Source organism: Colossoma macropomum, unplaced genomic scaffold, assembly GCF_904425465.1.
Source record: "Colossoma macropomum unplaced genomic scaffold, Colossoma_macropomum, whole genome shotgun sequence".
In the NCBI taxonomy this organism is placed as follows: Eukaryota; Metazoa; Chordata; class Actinopteri; order Characiformes; family Serrasalmidae; genus Colossoma; species Colossoma macropomum.
The window spans coordinates 4,439,815-4,462,286 of NW_023494798.1; the positions used below are offsets into that span (position 1 = coordinate 4,439,815).

Sequence of the window (22,472 nt, forward strand, 5' to 3'; positions counted from 1 at the left end):
AGAAACATGTTACAGTGGTCTAAAGTAGTCGGGTCATTCTACAGAAATGTCCACTTTTCTGTCTCTCCATAGGTGTCACTGGTGTTACTGATCCTCATTGGTGTTACATATAAGAAAGGGAACACCAGAGACATTTTTAATGAATAATGCATTTTACAAAATGGCTGCTACAGAGCATCAAACCACATGTTGTCAATCATGGAATATCCACTAAAATATGGAATTTAATCCATTTTTATTCTATTTTTTTCACAATTACTTAAGAATAAAGTCGGTTACACCAGTAACTTCAGCTAAAAGCTTCATATGAAATCATGAGCTAAATGAGAAAATCTCTGATAACTGAAAGACACAGTGGACTCACCATGTGCTTTTATCATAGATCCTCAGACAACAGGTAAAAGGAAGTCAAGTGATGTCATCAGTGTGATTTTAATTTCAAAATAAGAGGTTTTTTGTTATGCGGTAACACCAGTGATACGACTCCTGGGGACAACGACTTTCATTATATATTTTAGAATATTTATTTAGCATTTGTTTTCTTTAAGGCCTCAGCCTTTACACATGACTATGGGGACAAGCTCTTCATGTGATCTCATGTTCTCAACAATACAGCAGTGTGATGGAGACAGAACTGATCATCCTGTAACTGAGTGAGGAGCTTAGCTGATTAAGAATAGGAGTAGATACGAGTCCCAGCCTGACGTCACGCGAGTGGTGTATGTCAGGCTTTGTGGCTGGGCTGCATGAATGTGACACCAAAGTGAAAGAAACGATATGTCTGTGGGTCAGTGTAGCTCGGGTGAGATTATCTCCAGAGTAGAAAGAGAAAGGCCACGTATCACTTATACCAGCAAGCTAATGCTCACACACATACATACTTGTTTTTCTACTTTGTCAGGACATCATACATCTGTAGTTTATATATTTCAGGGCCTTCTAGGCCTTCAGGGAAGCCTAAATGATTTCTGTGAAATCAAAAAATACAAATCTGTATATTTTGTGTTCATTTTTACTTAATACTTAATATAACTACAGGGCTTGTTGTGTTTAAACTCTGCAAGTTCTGTACTTTTATTTAACTTTTTATTTAAAGTTTTTGTTGGAAATACTCGAAACACACAATGGAAATTACTCAGATTTCTTTCTCCATAGTATCTAGGCACAAACAGCCAGGTGAGCTCTCCTATTGGCTAGGACTTCAGGCGCTGAACTGAAGGCCTAATGTCAGATTACCCACCTGCATAATTACAAAGTGACAGCGGAATCTAACAGTCACATTTAATTTCCAATGGGTGGAGCCAATTTTGTGAGAAAAACATCTCTCTAGGCCATCTGGAAGTCCAGCCACTGACTGCGAGTGGGTGCCTGACCAATGCATTTCAGTTAGTTGTTAGAAATGGAAAACAGCAGCAGCTCTGTGCCAGAGCTCTTTACTAACTGCTACAAGGTAAAATGTACATTAATTTGTGTGTTACAAGCTTCAAATAAAACATGGAATGGAACATCTACAAGCTTTAAATGTCCATGTTTAATCTAGAATGGCCAAAAAATGTTCATGTGGATCACTGTTGGTGTAGTGCTAACATACTACTAGAATCCCATAGAGATGCTGCCAGAAATTAGCCCAATGGTCAATGGTAGAGGTAGGTTTTTCAGTTTGGACTGTCTGAACATATACAGTCTGAACTGAAGGCCTAGGTCTAACTCACAGTTTGCTACTGCTATATGTGAGTAATTATATGTCTTAATAACATCCCAAATGTGTTTAGTATATGTGGATATATGCATATATAAAAGTGTGGACATAGATTTGATATTATACTTTGATATTATAATTGGAGTGTTGCTTGTATGTAATGTTCTGATAAATATATATGTTTTATATATATAGGTAAGTTGTACTTAATGGCCATTTTGGTGATTTCTGACTTTTGCACAGCAGTGTACACCGATCAGGCATAACATTATGACCACCTCCTTGTTTCTACACTTATTGTCCATTTTATCAGCGCCACTTGCCCAGCTACTGCCACTTGACTTGGACTAGCTGCCCACTCCCACTCTACACTGAAGTTTTCATGGACTCCTAACTACTACTACTACTACTGCTATTAATATTAGTAGTATAATAATTTTGTAGGTACGTTGACCAGAGGAGGATGGGTCCCCCCTTGTGAGCCTTGGTTCCTCCCAAGGTTTCTTCCTCAGCTCTGAGGGAGTCCTTGCCCCTGTCGCCCCCGGCTCGCTCACCTGGAAGATTTACATTTCATGTTAAAACTTTGTCCTTAATGGATTTCTGTGAAGCTGCTTTGTGACATCAGTTGTAAAAAGCACTATATAAATAAATTTGACTTGACTTGACTTGACTTACTATATAGGTGCACTTTGTAGTTCTACAGTTACAGACTGTAGTCCATCTGTTTCTCTGATACTTTGTTAGCCCCCTTTTACCCTGTTCTTCAGTGGTCAGGACCCCCATGGACCCTCACAGAGCAGGTACTAATTGGGTGGTGGATCATTCTCAGCACTGCAGTAACACTGACGTGATGGTGGTGTGTTAGTGTGTGTTGTGCTGGTCTGAGTGGATCAGACACAGCAGTGCTGCTGGAGTTTTTCTTATTCTTAGTAACCAAACTGAAATGGCTTTACTCTTTCAGTCTCTCTCTCTCTCTCTCTCTCTCTCTCTCTCTCTCTCTCTCTCTGTCCTTCTTTCATTCTGTTTTGACTGGTCTGTATTATCACTCATACAGACTCTCTGGTGTGTCTACTGTACTGTAACTGCTGGAAATAAACTCTTAGTTTTCATACTCTTGAGAGTAAAAGGTCTTCTCCTCTCTCATTTGTCTGTCTCTTTTATACTTGAAATGACACTTCCCTCGGTTAAAGCCCCTGGGACCATGGCAATTATTTCTAACTCCAATACTGATGAGTCAATACCATTATAGTGGCAGGATTATAGACTCCTACCCTCTGGCCTTGTGATAGATGAAGCGTACGTGCTCAACACAAGGTCTATGTGACTGAACATTTCAGGGCTGCACGATATGGACAGAATATCAGTATTGCAATTATACTGCTGCTGAATTAATACCATTTAATTATGATTTAAGATTGGTCTAAATTATTTTGACAAAAAGAACAAATAACAGTTTTTGTTGAATTACTTGAATACCTTGTTTCTTCACAGCACCTGCAGCTCATGGAACTGTGATTGGTCAAGATGCTCACATTTGGGGGTGCGAGTCTGAGTCAGATCTTGGGTCGCCAAAGAAAAGTTTTTGAGGTATGAATTCAAGTCGAGTCTCGAGTCACTGTGGTGTGAGCACCATTTGAGTTTCAAAGCCTTTGTGGTGCAAGTCAGAGTCAAGTCATGCGTATCTGAGTTGTGAGTCTGGGTTGAGGTTCAAGTCTAAATCAGAGTCTAGTCTTAAGTCTCTGGGGCAAATCTGAGTCGAGGTTTTGGGGGGCAAATCTGTGTTGAATCTCAAGCCTCTTGGTCCAGTCCGAGTTGAGTGTCGAGTATCTGAGTCTTAGTCAAGTATTCGCTCTCTGAGAAGCCTTTAAGTCAAGTCCAGAGTCTCTGAAGTGTGAGTCGAAAGTGAGTATTGAGTTTCTGAGGTGGGAGTCAGAGTCTAATCTTGAGTTTCTGAAGTGCAAGTCCAAGGCAAGTACTGTCTCCATACTGAGTACTGAGGTGCGAGGTTGAGTCAAGTCTCAAGTCACTGGGGTGTGAATCTGAGTTGAGAATATCTGGAGTGTGAGTCTGAGTTGAGTCTTGAGGATCTGAGGTGTGAGCCTTAAGTCACTGGGATGTGAGTCTGAGTTGAGTCTTGAGGATCTGAGGTGTGAGCCTTAAGTCACTGGGATGTGAATCCGTGTCAAGTCTTGATCCCCTGGGGGCGAATCCTAGCCGGGTCTCAAGTCTCTTCGTTGTGAGTCCAAGTTGAATCCTGGATCTCTGAGGTGTAAGTCTGAGTTTGCATCTTGATTCTCTGAGGTGTGAGTCCAAATCAAACTTGAGTGTTGAGGGGGTCTCTGGTAGCCGAATGCAGGTCAAGTCTCAAGTTTCTTTGGTGCAAGTTTGAGTCAAGTCTCGAGTCTCTGTTGGCCAAATCGAAGTCCAGTCTCAGGTTTCTTGGATTTGAGTCTGAGTCCAGCCTCGAGTCTCTGATGTGTGAGTCCAAGTCTAGTCTTATCTTTTGGGTGTGAGTCCAAGTTCAATCCAATCTAGTCAAGTTTTGTACTTTTTCCCTGTTCATTGGCCCCTGCACTTTTCACAATAGCTGCTTTTCCACTGCATGTTATGAATCGTCTCGACTTGGCTTGACTTGACTCAACTCAACTCACTTTTGGTACCAGCTACTTCATTTTCCCTTGTAGATATAGCACCCCCTTAATGTAGCTCGCTGCTATAACGATGCCAAACTAAACTGCCATGACATGAAAAAGACAAATTTTGTTCAGAAGAGGCTGCAAGACAAAAGACTGCTGAAAAAAACAGGAGAGTTTTGGAAATACAGCTCAAAAACAGCTCAGATGTCGAGATGATTCTGGTTGCTCAAAGGTGATGCAAGAGGGTACGCTATCCTAGTAGCTAACGTTAGCCTATGCATTTAGCAATTCCGTAATCTGTAGTGTATTTTCATCACTCAACTTGCTTAGAACCTCAACGGAGGTGATAGCAGAAATAGTACCTGGTACCAGGTATCAGATTTGCCCAGGGGAAAACCAAAAAAGTTGAGGCGAGTCAAGTCCATGCAGTGGAAAAGTGACTAATGTTATGCCCATATCTACAGCTACTAATAATACTGCAGCCTTGCTCAAACAACTAATGGTTTGTTTATGCGACAGTTAAATACCTGAGGCAGGTTCATGATTTCTGAATTCATTTATTGATTCATGCATTTTTAAGACTATTTAGTAAATGAAATAGTTCAGCCTTTCACTGTTAGAATTAAAGGTACTGTTCAAGAACATTTTTCGTTCAACAAGGTAGAAACGCTGTAAACGATCCCTCAAAGGTACAACAGTGGTTTTAAGGTCCAGTTGTGGACCTTACATGAGTTTTTCCAGGTGAAAAGTACGTATTTATACCTTTTCATAACCTAAAGAACAGTGAAATAAAAGCCTGGAGACGAGACGGGGTGTGTGGAGTCTGTACAACTTAGAGAATATAATTGCAATGGATCGTGGTACAATTATGTTCCCTGACTAAAGGTACTGAGATGTACCCCTGAGGGTCCCACCCCAGTGACAAGAGGGGCACTGCCCCAGTCATAGTTTCATACCTTTATTTTTAAAGGTGTATATGACACAGTATTATTGAAGGAGGACGGATCCACAGCCACTGTGATTGTTAAGAGGGCTCATTTGTAGCTTCATGCAGGTTTAAGTATTTGCAAAGGTCAATATCGCAACAACGAATAACACTCATGAACAGTGTGTGCTGTGGTGTATTCCTCTTCGTCAGAAGCACGGCAGCTTGTTTTGGCGAGCGTGTCGGTCCCTTGCTCTCACTCCCCTCTTATCTCCATGCCAGACCAAGAAGAAAAAAACTCAGCAAAACACTGGACAGGATTTGAGCCCAGAATCTGACTGAGAGCCAATCACGAACAAGCTGGAAACGTCACTCAGGGAATTACAGTTCGCAGAATTTGTTTGTGGACTGCAGGGAGGATTCTCCATCTCTCGCCGCAGTATTGCAGATATTATTCTTCCCCTTCATCTGCTTGCAACTTGTTTTTTTTTTTCCTCTGTCCTCTCCTCGTTTCTAATGCCACGGTGCTCTATCACCCTGTTTCATCAAGGGGCATGCTGCGCGCTGCTCCAGGCCAAAAATCTGCCTTTTAATTCACTGCTTGTGAGAGGTCAGGAGATTAAAACACCCTCTGCCTGCTGTTGGATGGAAAACCAGCAGTTTAAAACGATCACATAGCTTATATTATGTGTATTTTAACAGTACAAAATACAGTGCAATGTTTACCTTTTTGTCAGGCCTTGTTGTAGAATCCTTAAAGCTACCACTGAGGGCATGCACATGTGGTATTATGAAACAGGCTGGAGTAGTATTATTACTAGTAGTAGTATTTTATTAGTAGTTTTTAATAGTTGTTAATATTCTTTTTCTATTATTACATATAGGTACTTACACATATGCACACGGGACATTATCATTATATATGAGTACTTGCATATATCAGTGGTGAACCATGACTGTATGACATTATAATAGTACGTTGGTGCTAAGCTAACAGAGGCCCATTAAACATTTTTTGGTCTTTCCAGATTAACCCTTTAAAATCCCAGGCTTATTACATACTAAGTCTTATAATTCAGTAACTAGAGAGACTTTAGTGCAAACTGGTTGAACTGTTCTTAAGTTATAGAAGTGTGTAAGTAAACTTTGGGCCCGCTGGTGAGCACTGGTCATTTAAGGGGTTAAATATGGATATTTAAAGGTTGTAAAAGACTTTCAGTGTTTCATTTGGATTATTTAATAGACATATTAACATATATTTTACCTTGTATGTAGCAGCTCTACAGTTCCTGGCAGTGAGCTGCCACTGCTGTTTTCCATTTCTAACAACTGACTGAAACACATTGGTGAGGCTCCTGCTTGTGCTCGCACCCAGTGATGTATCTAAGATGGTCCATAGTCAGTTGCTAATTATGTTATTGCCAGTTTACATTCTGACCTTCTAACCAATGGAAGAGTCAGCATATAGTTGTATTGTTTCATATTGCTGTCAGACCTAAAGTTACACATTTAAAAATGATGGTTCTTCAAGGGGTCTTTAGTTAAGGCAATGGTTCTATTAATAACCATGAGTTCTATTTTGAACCATTTCATGCTCAAATGATACTTTGCGTGGTGAAAGTTTCTTCAGGTTGATGGAGAATATGTTGTGTGTAGTTCTATATTAATGTCAAGCTTGTAACAATAGAAGAACTCATTTTGGTGTTGTATAGAACCAATTTCAAAAAGGTTCTGTATAGAACAATACACAACACATTCTCTTTAACTGATTTAAGCATGAAATGGTTCTATTTACAGCTCATTATAGAACCACTGCCTTTACTAAAGAGTGTAGTCTTCTTAAGTTGCTCTTAAATTGTAATGTTAGACAATTCATTGTTGATTGGTAATGAGTGTTAGAGTTGGGACCCTGTACGCTTGGCGTAAACAGAAGACTGAGACTGGTGGGCTGCCCTCCACTGGATATCCTTCTTACTTACAGATTAGGCCAATGATTACTCTAATGCATGTAATGAAGCTGCTTGGCTGTGAATATGTGTTTCAGGTCTGTTACTGGAGTGACGTCAGAGCAGCGTTAAGAGCATTAAGCATCTTCTTCATGTTTGGTGGGGTCACACATACGAGAGGTTGGGCCAGATGATGCAGAGGGGTCCTGTTGCACTCATATAAAGTGAGCTATATAGGCTATGTTCCCCAAAGTATGGTATTACCTGTAGCCTCAAACTTGAAATATTCATTGTTTGCCTGAATTAGACACCAGGCATCTTTTCTTTGCTGTGAGTTCATTAATACTTGGAATCAATGTCTGGGCTGCTAAGTGCTTATATTGGTTGAGCTGCAGCTGAAATGCAGCTAGAGTGTTTGGTGATAGGACTGGTGTGGTAGAATTGAGGTGTAACCACTGTCACATAAATTATTGTTGGGGAAGGAGAGCTGAAGCGCACATAACATCACAGTGCATTCTGGGCATTGTAGTGCAGCCCATTGCAAAATGCTAATATTATCAGAAAATTGAAGTACTTGTGTTTGAAATCATATGCAGCTGTGCAGGTGAAGCCCAGCTGTAGCACGCTCTATGCTGCTCTGAATCCATGATTGTAGTAGCCCTCTCATTCAAAAACAGCTTTTAAATGTCTTTTAAAGCAATATCTTTATTTTCAGCAGACTATGCTGGACAGTGCTCTCTGGAGACCTCTGGATAAATCAACAAGCAGCAATCTAACAAAAGCAACAGCAAAGTGGAAAGCTGAGATGCTGTATGAATGAAAGCGAGAGGCTACAATCACAGAGGAGTTGGAATCATTGACTATATATATGTCAAATAAGATATATACACTCATTGGAACATGCAGCCACTGTTGCTCTCATTGGATGTCGATGATGAAAACTGGAAACTGTTCACTCTATAAACATCATGTGATTTTCAGTTTCAGGTTCATGTGAACTCTGCATTAACACAATGAAAATAATGTTATTAACTGACTGAAAGTAATGAATACTCTAACTAAGCTTATTTTGTCCACTTATATAGCTATAACAGAATACACCACCACTTTGTATATGGAAAAGATCTTTCCTTAAGGCTGAATTTGAAAAATAATGCGACTGAGACATTAATTATGATTATCTACATGAAGCAAAGCAATAAATCATCTTAATCATTTGACTGCCCTAAAATAAATCCAATTTAGTTTTAGAGCCATGAATTACAGTATTTTAATATGATTTATGTGATTTATGTAACAGTAAACTTTAAAGGTTTCAAAGGTGCAAGAAGGTAAATTAAGAAATGTGTCCAGAAAGACAACCAGAGCTTTTCTATTTTTTTTTCTAAAATTTCTGAGAAAGCTGTATAACATCGAGAATGAAGTTATAATAAAATTAATATCCAGAATCTGGAATCTCAATGAGCTCAGTTTACAAAAAATGACTGTATATAGAAAATTACAATTTTTTATTTAGCAAAAATATTGAATAATATATCTAAAAACACATTTTGGTGTTTAGTAGTTAAAATTTAAACCTATAATTAATGACTTATTATTGTACACAACAAGGAATAGCATGACAAGGAAATCCAAACTGAGTGTTTGTGTGTTGTTTGTCCACTCTGTCTCCACTTTGCCTCTGGCTGATAGGGGTCAATTTGCCTGGGACTTGAACTCGTCGCTTGATTCTTCAGTGAATTGACCCTCTCAGCCTTCAGCCACAAACAAACTTGAACGACGAGTTCTCACCTCTGTCGCTCAGCCAGGGACTGACCTGCACACTGCTTAGGTTTCCTTCCTGCCGCATATGAACCCGCCTACGTCAGGCTCTGATGTCCTCGCCCTCTCTGTTTTCTGTCTGATCCCTCTCTTTCCATCCCAGTGACCATCACAAAACCCAGAGTGGGCAGCTCCGTAACCCTGTCTCACGCGCACTAGACTCAGAGCAGGTAACCATTAGCAGTGTGAGTTATTCAGCCTTGCCAATAGCGCTCATATTCGGGAAAGTGACCCACAGGGAAAGGGCTAGAAAGTGTGTCCAGTTACTGCTGATTCATAAAGTACCAGTCAAAATTTTAGACACGTCTGAATAGATGTGACGTTCTGTGCAAAAGTAAGGGACCACGCTTCATGTGTTTAACTCAATAATTCAATGAATACAAGTGATTAATTTTTCCCACATTTTCATATTTACACTTTCAGTATCTACAGCTTGTCTTTATACAGCTTCTATTCTTTTTAGGAGACTCGCTTTCAGTTTTTCTAAGAATTTTGCAGAGATATTTTTCCACACCTCCAAAGTTCAGTCTTGGTTGCAATTTTTTGTTTTTCGTGGTCCAAGTAATCTCAAACACAGTCATGCTGAAGGTGGGCTGTAGGTACTGATTATCTGATGGGGTCAGTTTTGGTGGTCCAGCTGGGCCTTGCAGGTGGTTGTTAGGAGTTCATTTTTCTTACTTATTTTATGTATTTTTTGAATTCCAATTTTGGAAACTCCTGTTTTTTAATATTTGACTTTGTCCTTCATTATGCAAGTAGTATAATATCTAATCCTATCTAATCTCCTCAGACATATCTCCTGAAAAATTAATAACTTAATTTTAGGTTAATTGACTGGAAATTAAATAAATTTAGGGGCTCTGATGTTTGCACAGCACTGTATGGTTTTCATAATCTTGATCAAGTCTTGTCCATAAATGGTTAAAATTTGTTTCTAGCATAAAATATTGAAGTTAAAACCAATATGTACATAAAAATTTTGAACCTTTTTTGAAAAACATACATTCAAGGAGGTGCATCCACTTTTGAGCAGTACAATATGTATTCCTAAAAGTTATAGAGGTGTAGCACAAGAAAATTTAGCTACACTTAATTTGCCGTCTGCCTACATAGGGGCGTCATAACATGCATAAGCACAGAATATTTATAAAATGCTTAAATATATTTGGGATGAATTTACATATTCATTTACTTGAGTACAAGCACTTGGTAAAGCATTGCTTGAGTAAGTCTAGAAGTTCTGTATCTATAGTTTTGCTTGTTTTAAAACATACTTGAGTATCAAAAGTAAATTGACTGTAAGTTATTATAGTCATTGTATTAATTTGATGACCAGTTTCCTTTAAGGAGACCCTGTGTGGCTGCAAGCAGTTAGTAGTTAGCAGTTCATGTCTACAGAAGCACAAGGCTCCTTAATAGAGTACTTTTGCACTTAAGCAGAAATATATTGAACTGAGATAAGTTACTATTTCCTGAGCTAATGGTCTTAAGGCATCTTGAGATTACTGGCATTTATAAATATTCAAAAATTGCTATATAATTATAATATTCAATATTTACGCATGTGTTATGAAGTAACTATGCAGGTAAAACTTTTATGTCAAGATAATATTATCTCTCTGTAATGTTTACGAAAACATACCACAGGTGTGACGTATTCTAGCTTCACTTATTCAACAGTGTTTAATTAGCACTCACTGAATACACACTGAATACAGTCTTCCCTGAACTCTGGGCTCATGTGGACCCTTAAGTTGTAGGTTTAATTTAACGCCAGTGATTTTACAGAGGATATTATGTGCTGTCATGCTTGCCTGTCACAGTTTGATACCCATAATCACACAGGAGAACGAATCATTATGTGATAAAGGAGGTATCACTCTGAGCTACTACTGCATTATATGGACATAAAATGAGATGTTTTGATTGGGTTCTTGGATATTGCAATAATAATATGAGGCAAATATGAAGCAGTAGATCATGATTATAATAATGTGCCTCTGACTCAGTGAGGGACGAGTACAGAGTTCTTTTTTTGCTGTGTAAACAGAAAACTAACTAAGCTCCCCTTTGAGGAAAAAGCAAAACAAAAATAATGAGAGATAAAAAGTCTCAGTAAATTGAATTGAATATATATATATATATATATATATATATATATATATATATATACAAGGTTTTGATCCAACAGCAGTCATATATATATATATGTATATATGTATATATATATATATATATATATATATATATATATATTCACATATTTAATTACACCAATCAGGCATAACATTATGACCACCTCCTTGTTTCTACGCTCATTGTCCATTTTATCAGCTCCACTTACTATATAGGTGCACTTTGTAGTTCTACAGTTACAGACTGTAGTCCATCTGTTTCTCTGATACTTTGTTAGCCCCCTTTTACCCTGTTGCACTGTAGTAACACTGACGGTGGTGTGTTAGTGTGTGTTGTGCTGGTCTGAGTGGATCAGACACATCAGTGTTGCTGGAGTTTTTAAACACTGTGTCCACTCACTGTCCACTCTATTAGACACTCCTACCTTGTCAGTCCTCCTTGTAGATGTAAAGTCAGAGACGATAGCTCATCTGCTGCTGCACAGTTTGTGTTGGTCATCCTCTAGTCCTTCATCAGTGGTCACAGGACGCTGCCCACAGGACGCTGTTGGCTGGCTATTTTTGGTTGGTGGACTATTCTCAGTCCAGCAGTGACACTGAGGTGTTTAAAAACTCCAGCAGCACTGCTGTGTCTGATCCACTCAGACATATATAGTAAGTGGAGCTGATAAAATGCACAATAAGCGTAGAAAAAGGGAGGTGGTCATAATGTTATGCCTGATCGGTGTAAAATAGCCTATATCCATAAAACTAAACAAAACTGCCAGGAGGAATTGCTCAACATTAAAGTTTCACTGCAAACTCGGTCCATGTTTCTCAGAAGTGTTTTACGCACCAATAACTCTTGTACAGCGCTGATACAATCTCAGCCTTATTTGCATAGTTTTGGCCAAAATTTAATTTATTTGCTTAAATGTAATTTAACCACTTGATTGAAACCTGGATAATCATCATGTTTAAAGCATTTTGGAGGTTAATTGTATAAGACAGAGTATTTTTCCTGGGGCATGCTTTGCTATTTGGCTTTATAGCAGAGTGGTTAAGTCACTTGCTGTACATGCAGGAGAGCAGGGTGCGAGCTGCGTGCAATATAATATAATTTCTATTTGGTTAGTTCCATCGGTCCCCATAACAATCTGTTCATTACATCAACTCATATCATGATACCGACAAAAATACAATGAATCATGCAGCCTTAGTGTGAGCCCCCTCTGTACTTCCACTGACCTCTCTTACCCTGCAACCCAAAATCTCCTCTTCAGCAGAATTTGCATTTGTTTTCATTCATTTTTAGTCATGTGTACATGCAGTTCGCAGCATTAATGATGGAGAAAGGGAATCTGGAGGATCTGTATCTGTAACCTTCGCGTGCCTGTGTGTTGAGTGGGGTAAGTAGAAGGACCTATCTCCACTCAATCATTACTTCTTCAAGGCTTTTCTTCCTGCTTGTACAGCTGTTTTGCTCCTCTCCTCCTCCTCTCCAGCACATTCGAGCGTGAAATCACCTCCCTCGATGCTCACAAGCAGCATTTTAACACCAACAAGCTTTACTTTCTAGTATTTTTTTATAAAGGCAGCCAGTGGAGACTGATCTCTTCCCTACTTTGGGGAACTTTGAGGAAGAACGCATGCTGAGTCATTTGCATATTCAACTCTTTTGGCTTTTAGCATGAATGCTAAAGTTAATTAGGCCGTTCATATTGAGATGTTATTGGTTTGCTTTTTAAAAGCTCACAGTTTTCTTGTTCTTCTGTTTTAATTTCCCATGAGTTGATGGTTTGAAGTGGCTGTGGCCTGTAATATACTATAATATAATATATATAATTAAAATACTTTTGATATACAAATAAGCTTCCCTCCCTGTTATACACTGACCGGCCAATTCATTATGACCACCTCCTTGTTTCTACGCTCATTGTCCATTTTATCAGCTCCACTTACTATATAGGTGCACTTTGTAGTTCTACAATTACAGACTGTAGTCCATCTGTTTCTCTGATACTTTCTTAGCCCCCTTTTACCCTGTTCTTCAGTGGTCAGGACCCCCATGGACCCTCACAGAGCAGGTATTATTTGGGTGGTGGGTCATTCTCAGCACTGCAGTGACACTGATGTGGTGGTGGTGTGTTAGAGTGTGTTCTGCTGGTCTGAGTGGATCAGACACAGCAGTGCTGCTGGAGTTTTTAAATACTGTGTCCACTCACTGTCCACTCTCAGACAGTCCTACCGTGTCGGTCCACCTTGTAGATGTAAAGTCAGAGACGAGAGCTCATCTGCTGCTGCACAGTTTGTGTTGGTCATCCTCTAGTCCTTCATCAGTGGTCACAGGACGCTGTTGGCTGGCTATTTTTGGTTGGTGGACTATTCTCAGTCCAGCAGTGACACTGAGGTGTTTAAAAACTCCAGCAGCCCTGCTGTGTCTGATCCACTCATCAGTGGTGAACTCAATCTTTCTATCTCTCAGTTTTTCTATTGGTTGGTCATTAATTACGTTTTCTTTTTTCATCTTGTCATAAACAAAAACAAACATGGCAGCTGGCGAGATACACGCCCACCTTCTTCAACATTGTTCCTACAGTGTATACATTATCAGAAATGCTGTTATGACCATCTAGAAGGTCTCTCTTATGAAAGGATCCAAAAAGACATAGTAGGTATTGATTTCTACAGAATCACATTTCTGGACATTAACTATGCTTTGATTAGTTTAATGGACTCATACCTTACAAAACCGTTGTCATTCAAGATGTCTTATGTTTATGTAGAAGTGACAGTAGATGATGTTCTAAAAACTTGGGGATAATATAGTTTTTTAGTCATTTGGATAGATTTCATTATCATTTGGAATTAGGCACATATCATTTGAAACATCTGCGAGATTTTGAAAAATGAATGTATTTATAATCATCAGTGTAACAGACTCACAAAAAACCTGGATGTACTGTATGTACAGTAACCAGGAAAAACTTTCAGAATATTTCTAATCAGTGGTTTGTCTATGACAACCCCCCTTGAACACCACTCTCATGAACATGTGATGTTTTAATTCCTTAGCTGGGGTCTTAGTGAAGAGAAGGTGAGCAAAATTTGTATTTAAAAAGCTGTTTTGATTTGAAGGTGAACAGCTGTCTAATGCACTGTTAGAAATAAAGGTTCTGTGCAGGTACATTTTTCATTCATACATACATACATACATCATCTAAACCGCTTATCCTTCTGGGTCGCGGTGGGGTGCTGGAGCCTATCCCAGCTGTCATTGGGCGGAAGGCAGGATACATCCTGGACAGGTCGCCAGTCCATCGCAGCATTTTTCATTCATTAAGATACAAACAATGTAAATGTTCCCTCAAAGGTACAACAGTGGTTTTAAGGCCCAACTGTGCACCTTAAATAAAAAAAGTACATATTTGTACCTGGAGACGAGACGGGGTGTGTGGAGTCAGTACAGCTTAGAAAACATCATTTCAGTGGATTATGGTTCAGTTATGTTCCCTGACTAAAGGTACTGAGATGAACCCTTGAGGGTTCCACCCCAGTGACAAGAGGAGTCCTGTTTACTACCTTTATCTCTGAGAGTGTAGAGTATTTGAGTCTAACTGCCCTCTTTTCAATCTGACAGTATCCTAAAAGTTCACATACTTTTGCATCAGTGATCTTGGTTGTTTAAAACAATTGCTTATTTAAGATACAGTACTGTAAACTGTAAAGAGCTTTGTGTGTTGTTAGGAATGAAGATTAAATACATACACACACACACGCACACACACACACACACACACACACACACACACACACACACATACACACACACACACACATACATTTTCTAAATGGTCATCCTGCACAGTTCACAGTTCGCCAGTCCATCGCAGGGCAGACAGACAGACATATACATTCTGAAAATTAAATATTTATGTATAAAATAATAAATATTTTATATTTTAGGATCAAATCATTCAAATCTTTAGTAGTTCGAAGAGATCAGAGTTTTTCATGCATCCTGCTAACACAGGTAAAGTTCAGTGCTGGCTTTGTTTCTTGTTATAGTGCTGATAATAAATGTGGTCATTATTCAAAAACTCATTTCCTGCTCCTGAGTCCAAACAGACAGTTATTATTATATGCTTTCAGGTAAAAAATGTAATTAAGTGGGATGTTTCATAACAAACTGTTGCTTTTTTAAGGTGTCCAGTCTCAGGAGTGAGAAGGTTATTGGAATAAAACCCTGAGCTGACAGTATGTGACTGAAGTGCCCTCGAGCAAGGCACCTAACCCCCAACTGCTCCCTGGGTGGCTGTGGATAGGGCTGCCCCCTAGTGTGTGTGTTCACTAGTGTGTATGTGGTGTTTCCCTGCACAGACTGGTTAGATTATGGAGGTGAAACTTCCCCGTTGTGGGACTAATAAGGGTCTCTTAATTTAATATAATTTTGTGATTGTTTTAGGTTTGGTATCAGCTCGCTAACTTCACAAACTCGCTGCTTTCCGGCTGAAAGTTAAAGGTGAAATAAGATGTGACTAGACTAGCAACCTTAGCTCCTACATGTGATGAACTCACAGCAGGGGGGCTCTGGCCTCTCATTGCTCACTAGCAGCTCAACATTCAGTCACAACAATTCAAAAAAGTGTCCCAGTTAATCTCATAATGGAATAACTTTTGTTTGATCATATTCATTAAAAAATTCAACTCGATTTGTGTTGCGCTGGTGTAATGGCCACTAGGGGGCATGCATGAAACTATAAGCTTACTTTGTTGGTTATGTTGGTTTTCAAGCACCAAATATGACTAATAAAGATGCTTAAAGACATCCTTCACCATTCTATTTATCTTAGCTCTTTCCCAGTCCATTATTGATGACAGGGTCATTTGCTATTCGGATATTCTTGGTCAGTGGGCCGATCTCAAGCTAGCAGCGACACTGATGTCTACAAAAACCCATCGATTTTGCTCTAAAAGGGTTTAGCCAAGGATGCATACATATCAAATTAAGAGATGTTAGCATGGTTTTGAAAAAATAACACTTATAATGATAAAATGTATGATTTAAATATAATATTTACTCCCTTTAGTAGGCATTCAAGTCCTTGTCAAGTTGCTCCAGTGTGTAATGGTACCCTCAACATGCCTACGTGCCTTAGCACTGTTTCTATGGAAGTGGTGGTGCTTTAGTGGGCTCAGGGCGGCAAAAGCTGTTCCTACAGGAAAATGCATCTGATCTCATGATGTGAGGAATGGTGTGAAGGCCCACAGACCAATGACTGCGCTAAGCTCAAGATAAATTTAGAAGGCCACCGTTTGAGCTTTAAGACAACTTTAAACATTGTCACATGAATGTGTGGTGTGTTCAACGGTAGGTCTGTGTCTTGGCAGTCGAGTGGTGTGTTAGAGTTTATGAGGTGGATGATCCATGGCTTTGTTGGCCGTTTGGGTCCTGCTGGGCGACTGCTACTGAAATGGCACGGTTCATCAGCTCAATAGCGTGTCAGTAATGTAACTTTGTGCGATGAAGATCTGTTTTAAGATAAAAAACATTTTGGTCAGTTATTCGGTCAGTGTACACAATTATGGACAGGGAACTGGAACCAACATACACTAAAAGGGAAAAAAACAATTTTTTTCCAGATGCAGTCAATCAGTCAAGACATGTTTGGTACAAATTTGATTCTTTAGGAAAGTTTCTAACAAATATTAGACTTTCAACCCACTCAAACTGCATCCTGGTCTTCATTAATGTAGCACAGGCATCACCTGTTGTTGAACGTTTTGTTCTGTGTACCTCACACTGTGTCCTAAATCACACTGACAAGTTTGTGCCACCTCAATGAAGACCTGGATGCAGTTTGTGCAGGGTGAGAAATGTTTTGGGCATGCATTCACTGAAAATATTTGGGTGACTATTAATTTCCAGTGTTAGCAACATTAGCTTTAAAGCTCTAATTTGGACACCAAACATTTCTTGGCTGATCTATTACATCTAATGTAATCTAAGAAAAGTGTGCAACTTTGGTTTTCCGCTGAATCATTCCCTAAATACTATAAGCTTGGACGCCTTGTTCTGTAGTGGAACCCTTAATCCGATGCCTATAGAATTTTTATAAAAAAAAGCTGTGAGGGGTCAACCTTTCAACAGTTGCAAGGTTTTTTCAGCAGGCAGTTTCCCTGCCTCACCCAGCTTTAACCTCACCCATCGCAGGCTTGCCCCGGCTCTCAGCCAGATCCAGTTTCAGCTTGAGGACAGGAGGAGGTTATAAGAGAGGTGCGAGGCTAAGATCAGGCACAGATAGTGTGCAAGATAGAGGGAGGCGAATGAGGAGAAGAAAGTGGGAACATTCTGGTGTGGGGACTGTTTTAGACTGACTCAGTGTTGTGTTGCGGCAGTATTCGCTCTCCCCCGTGCTCCCTTGATTGGGTAAGCGGGGGATGGTGGTCTTGGGCCTTCTCCAGTCATGATCGCGGCCCGGAGCAGCTCGGTGGGCCGGGGAGGTCCTGAAGAGACCTCGAGGCACCGCAGGCAGTCAGCGGCATCCCTGGCGAGCCGCAGCCAGCGCAACAGTACTCAGGAAAACTCCCGCGAAGGCCGCGCTCACAGCCACAGCCAGCAGGTGGCGCTGGCACGTGCACGAAGAGCTCTGCTCATCAGGGAAATCGAGACCAACTGGTACCTGAAGCTGTGTGGCCGGGGCAAGGAGGACAGCGTGGCCTTTCAGACTGGCATGCCCTACCGGTGAGCTTATCACTCAGAGAGTGTGGAAAGTGGGGAATGCAATCAGGTGTCTGGAACTCTGGTTACTCAGCCTTGTGCTCCCTGCTCTTCATATTTTGATGTTTTCTCTGGGCTAACAAACCTAATACAACTGTGTTATAAGTTTGAGTGAGGGTTTGTTAAAGCAGGGAAAATGCTGTAATGTACAGGGCAGGGATGCTGCAGGACTGGAGTGGGTATCTGTCTTAAAAATAAAGGGGCCAAAAAGGGCACTTGGGAGTGATACCACAGAAGAACCAGTTTTGGTTAGCAAAAGAACCAGCTAGCAGATAATTCTTTACCATTTTTGGAAGTGAAAGGCCTTTTTAAAGTCCACGTAAAGGTTCTATTCCAACTGTTCTTGTGGGCCCAGATGTGATCTCGTAACTTAGTAGGACCAGATGTGATCTCAGAACTCAGTAGGACTTAGTAGGTTCTCAGTAGGAACAGTGTGAATGCAATAGTTTGTGAAGGCAGAGCTGAAAGTAGGGGGCGATAACGCGCTCATGAACAGTGTCTGATGGACAACAAGCCAGTTGTTAGCCCCTGGATGTAATGTAAGTAGGCATGGCTGAAAAGTCCCCCCAAAAAACGTCAGGAAGGCATGTAGATATGTGGTGTGTTTGGAGAACATAATATGAAATGTAATGTGAACATAACCGTTACGTCTTGCAAGGGAAAAACAATTCTGTTTGCGATCCGCTGGAAGCGTTTCGCTAGATAGCTTATTTGCTCATGTTATGAGTGATATGAGGAATTTGGAGTGAGCTTTTGGAGGAGGAGTGGTCTTGTCACTGGTGGATTTTGCTGCCATCAAACACCAAAAAGTTAATGCAAGATTGGGGAATTTGGAGACCTCTCTGGTGGCAATGTGTAATTGCACACAACATGCGGAAGAACATTTTGTAACATTGGCTGTGCTTTGGACCCCTTCCCCAAGGAGATAAATCTGAAGACTGGACGAGTATTGAAAGAGAACTCAGCCAAAACTTGGTGAGCATCATATCTTCTGAGAATCTAAGTAAATTGTCATCATGTCTTCACTGGTGTAAAGTTAATTTTGCATTTGAGACCTAAACATCGAGCCAGACCTTCTTTGTGAGCCTATGCATGTGACGTACATATGACGTGGTCTTAAAAACCCTTGTTATATCCAACCCAATGCCTCCGAATTTTAAACGAATTATCAGGCTTTACAGGGCGACTCAAAGCACCATATTTCATATTTTAGCATATCTTTAACATATTTTTTTTCCCTCCTGACTCAGTAATGCTACTTCTTTCAATTGTTACAACTAAAAAAGAATCTTACATAGTGCAGCTTTACCAAGCTGCCGCCTGCATTCTAGTTAAAAGATTGCATCTGTCCCCGCAAAACAAATTCAAGCCAAGCCCCGTTTAGCAACCTTTATTTTAAGAGACAGTTCCAGAAGGGTGGTGGAGAGGTGTGATGCTTATTGATTGGTTGGCTGAGAGGTGTGTGTACGTGTGAGTGTGTGATTTTCGAGAGGGGTCACCAAAGGCAGTCATATTTGGACTGAGGTGACAGTCGGTTTAGAATTTCAACCTGTGTTGCTTTTATTTTGCTCAGCTTGCATGTGGGCAATGCTTAGCCGCATGGTATTTGAGATGCCACTCCCTTCACACATTGTCCTGTGATGCTGAAACGGCGTATGTTGCTTCCTTTCTTTGTATGTACGTTCTGGGAGGGCTTTATGGTCGCCTCCTCTTCGATGCTTCATACTTCTGAGCTTGTGTCAAATGGAAATCATCACTTTTGTTTTTCTGGTTTTTGCCTAATTGTGGTTTGAGTAGGTTTAGTTTAACAGTATAATCGCTTACCTAGGGTCAAGTTCATTGCAGGGATGGTCGATATGAAATTGGGGGCTGATGCCGATATCCAGTATTTTTCTCTTCATATCTGCTGTTACTGATATGTTGTTACTGGGTATTATGGGTATTATCATCTGGAAAGTGACCACTCCCATTAAGATAGAGAGGTTTCATCATAGGATGAAGGTGATCAGTCAGTACTGACCCTTTCCCTCTACAGGAAAACAACACTATGGTGATGCTAATTTCTGCTAGAACCCATATATATATATATATATATATACATATATATATATATATATATATATATATATCACAAATGTATGCACAGTCACTTTTTTCTATAAAATTAGTCCCATCCTTTGGAAACCAAAACCAATTTGAGTGGTTAATTTTGCTCTTAATTGCTAATTGTGTTAGCAGTCTAAAGTGTAAGGCCTTCTGTCCAGCTCCTGAAGCCCTAACCTTGCTTGGTTGTATCTACCTAGACATTATGGGGGAAAACTCTGGTTGGGCAGGTTTCTATTTGACTTTTAAAGAACTGAACCCTTCGTATCCAGCCAAAGCGTAACAGTGAAATAAGAGTGTTAAGGCATGGTTGGTGGACAGTACTGTCACCTCACAGCAAGGAGGACCTGGGTTTGGTTCCCTGGCTGGGCAACCTTTCTGTGTGAAGTTTGCCTGTTCTCCCCGTGTCTGTGTGGATTTCCTCCCACAGCCAAAAGACATGCAGTCAAGCCAATTGGAGATACTAAATTGCCCCTAGAATGTATAGGTCTGTCCAGGTGTTTTCTAACTTCTGTCCAATGACCACTGGGATAATACCCCCCCCCACCAACCCTGTGACCCAGGAGGATAAGCGGCTTAGAAGATGAATGAATGAACGATGAGGCCTCTGAAGGGTCAGTTTATCCACAGAAGTATTATTTACAGAGTAAAAGACTCTGATACCTAGATTAGTGTTCTTTATCTGAAAATACAGATCTTAATCATTGGGTTTTATTATGTTGTAATATCTATTCTCGCTGATAAAGCAACTAGATTGAAGCTTGAGCTGCACTTATACCACAAGTATTCTCTCTCTCACTCCTTCTCTCTCTCTCTCTCTCTCTCTCTCTCTCTCTCTGTCTCTCTCTCTGTCTCTCTCTCTCTGTCTCTCACTGTCTATCTCTGTCTGAGTGCTCTGGATAATGGGATTAGGCTTGTGAAATCTGAGTATACTGAAGTTATGACCCTTAATATTATAGCCCTGCGTTTCTGACATTCCACGCATGGCTGGCATTTTCACCTGTGCTCGTGCTGATTTCACAGACGAACGCCCCCCTCTTTCCTCTTTTTACGCTTCTATTTTCCTCACAAATGCAGAAATTGGCAGTTTCTTAAGAGAAAAATGCAATATGCTCTTGATTTGTTTGCTTGATGAATGTGAAGAACAGTGTTAAAGGACCACATTATATGTTTTTCTTGTATTTGACCTTTTCCTTTGCAGCCCACCTGTTTTATATACCAAAAACATTTATTAAAACCAAAAATAATTCATGATATTCATTTCTCTTAGACTGGTTTTGTTAATGCTGCCTTTACGATATGATTATTTTTTTCTGATGAGCTCAGAAATTCATTTCAGCAATTCAGCAATGACCATTTCAGTGGGAAAATGGTTGTGACATCACAAAATGGACAGTTTTTCCAGCTTAGTGTACATATAGACTCTGAAACTGTAATAACGTTTACATAACACAGTGAACACAACTTGCTTTTCCATATATGGGCCCTTGAAAGCAGGGGAATAACACCTGTTGTGGGGAAAGTGATGGAGGTCAGCGGGAAGTCAGCATAGCAGAGGCTAGCACTCTCTTTCTGACTTTAGGTCACTCGTTGTGTTTGTTTGGGATGCAGTGAGACGTGGGTCCTCATGGGACACTTTGGTCATGAGTTGCTAATCCTCTTTTGGGACGCTGTGCATTTCTAATTACTCAGCCCTAAATCCCTGTCCACTATCCACTTTGTGCCGGTCTTGTTTACGTCCTGCAGCTCCAGCAGGGCCCCTTTAAGCTTCTTTCACTCTGGAAAGCCCCGGGAAGGCTGAGACCCTCAGCCAAGGTTAAGGGACCTGCTTAAAGCCCACAGCACTGCAGGACAGTGACTGGTAGTGGTCAGGTTTGAAAACTGCCATTTCTCCTCCATTCTGCCACTCCAGATGTTGACACATGCTAAACCTGATTACAAAGACAAACCAGAAAATAAATGTACACAGCATGAAAAGTATTTAAGTTTCTTCTTATGTCTATTATGGCATTTTCTGAGGCTTACTGGTGCTGATTTAGTGGAATTTGTAAGGTCGTTCAAGCTATTAATCATGAGAGATAAAATCACTGTAATATACGGCCTCAAGTGGCTTATTGCTTTTATAAAATGGTAACATTAAATATAAAAAATACACACATTTGCAGTAACTAGGTTATAAATAAGTTATTATTAATAATTGAGACAAAAAATGATAGCATTAAGATGCATAGTTCCGTTATTGTTGCCAGGCAACTAATCATCAGTCACACATCATTGTATATTGCACTCATTTCATGAACTTTTTGTTATATAACATATCATAATATAGCACTGTTTAACCCCTTAAAATCCCAGGCTCATTACATACTAAGGCTTATTATTCAGCAACTACAGGGACTTCAATACAAACTTGTTGAGCTATTCTTGTTATAGAAGTGTGTAATAAA

General features: G+C 40.0%; 1 protein-coding gene across 2 annotated transcripts in view; it reads left to right on the forward strand.

Moving 5' to 3' along the window:
• The window catches only part of kcnab1a (potassium voltage-gated channel, shaker-related subfamily, beta member 1 a), a 259,065-nt gene that overhangs the window by 16,654 nt on the left and 219,939 nt on the right, over window positions 1–22,472 (forward strand). Inside the window, exon 1 of one of the 2 annotated variants that reach the window (XM_036585425.1) lies at window positions 17,470–17,886. The exons of the other annotated variant lie outside the window; for it this stretch is intronic. Within the exon in view, the coding sequence (XP_036441318.1) occupies window positions 17,609–17,886 (278 nt within the window). The 5' untranslated portion in view covers window positions 17,470–17,608. Of the gene's footprint in view, window positions 1–17,469; window positions 17,887–22,472 lie in introns of those variants that run through there. 2 annotated transcript variants of the gene reach the window in all.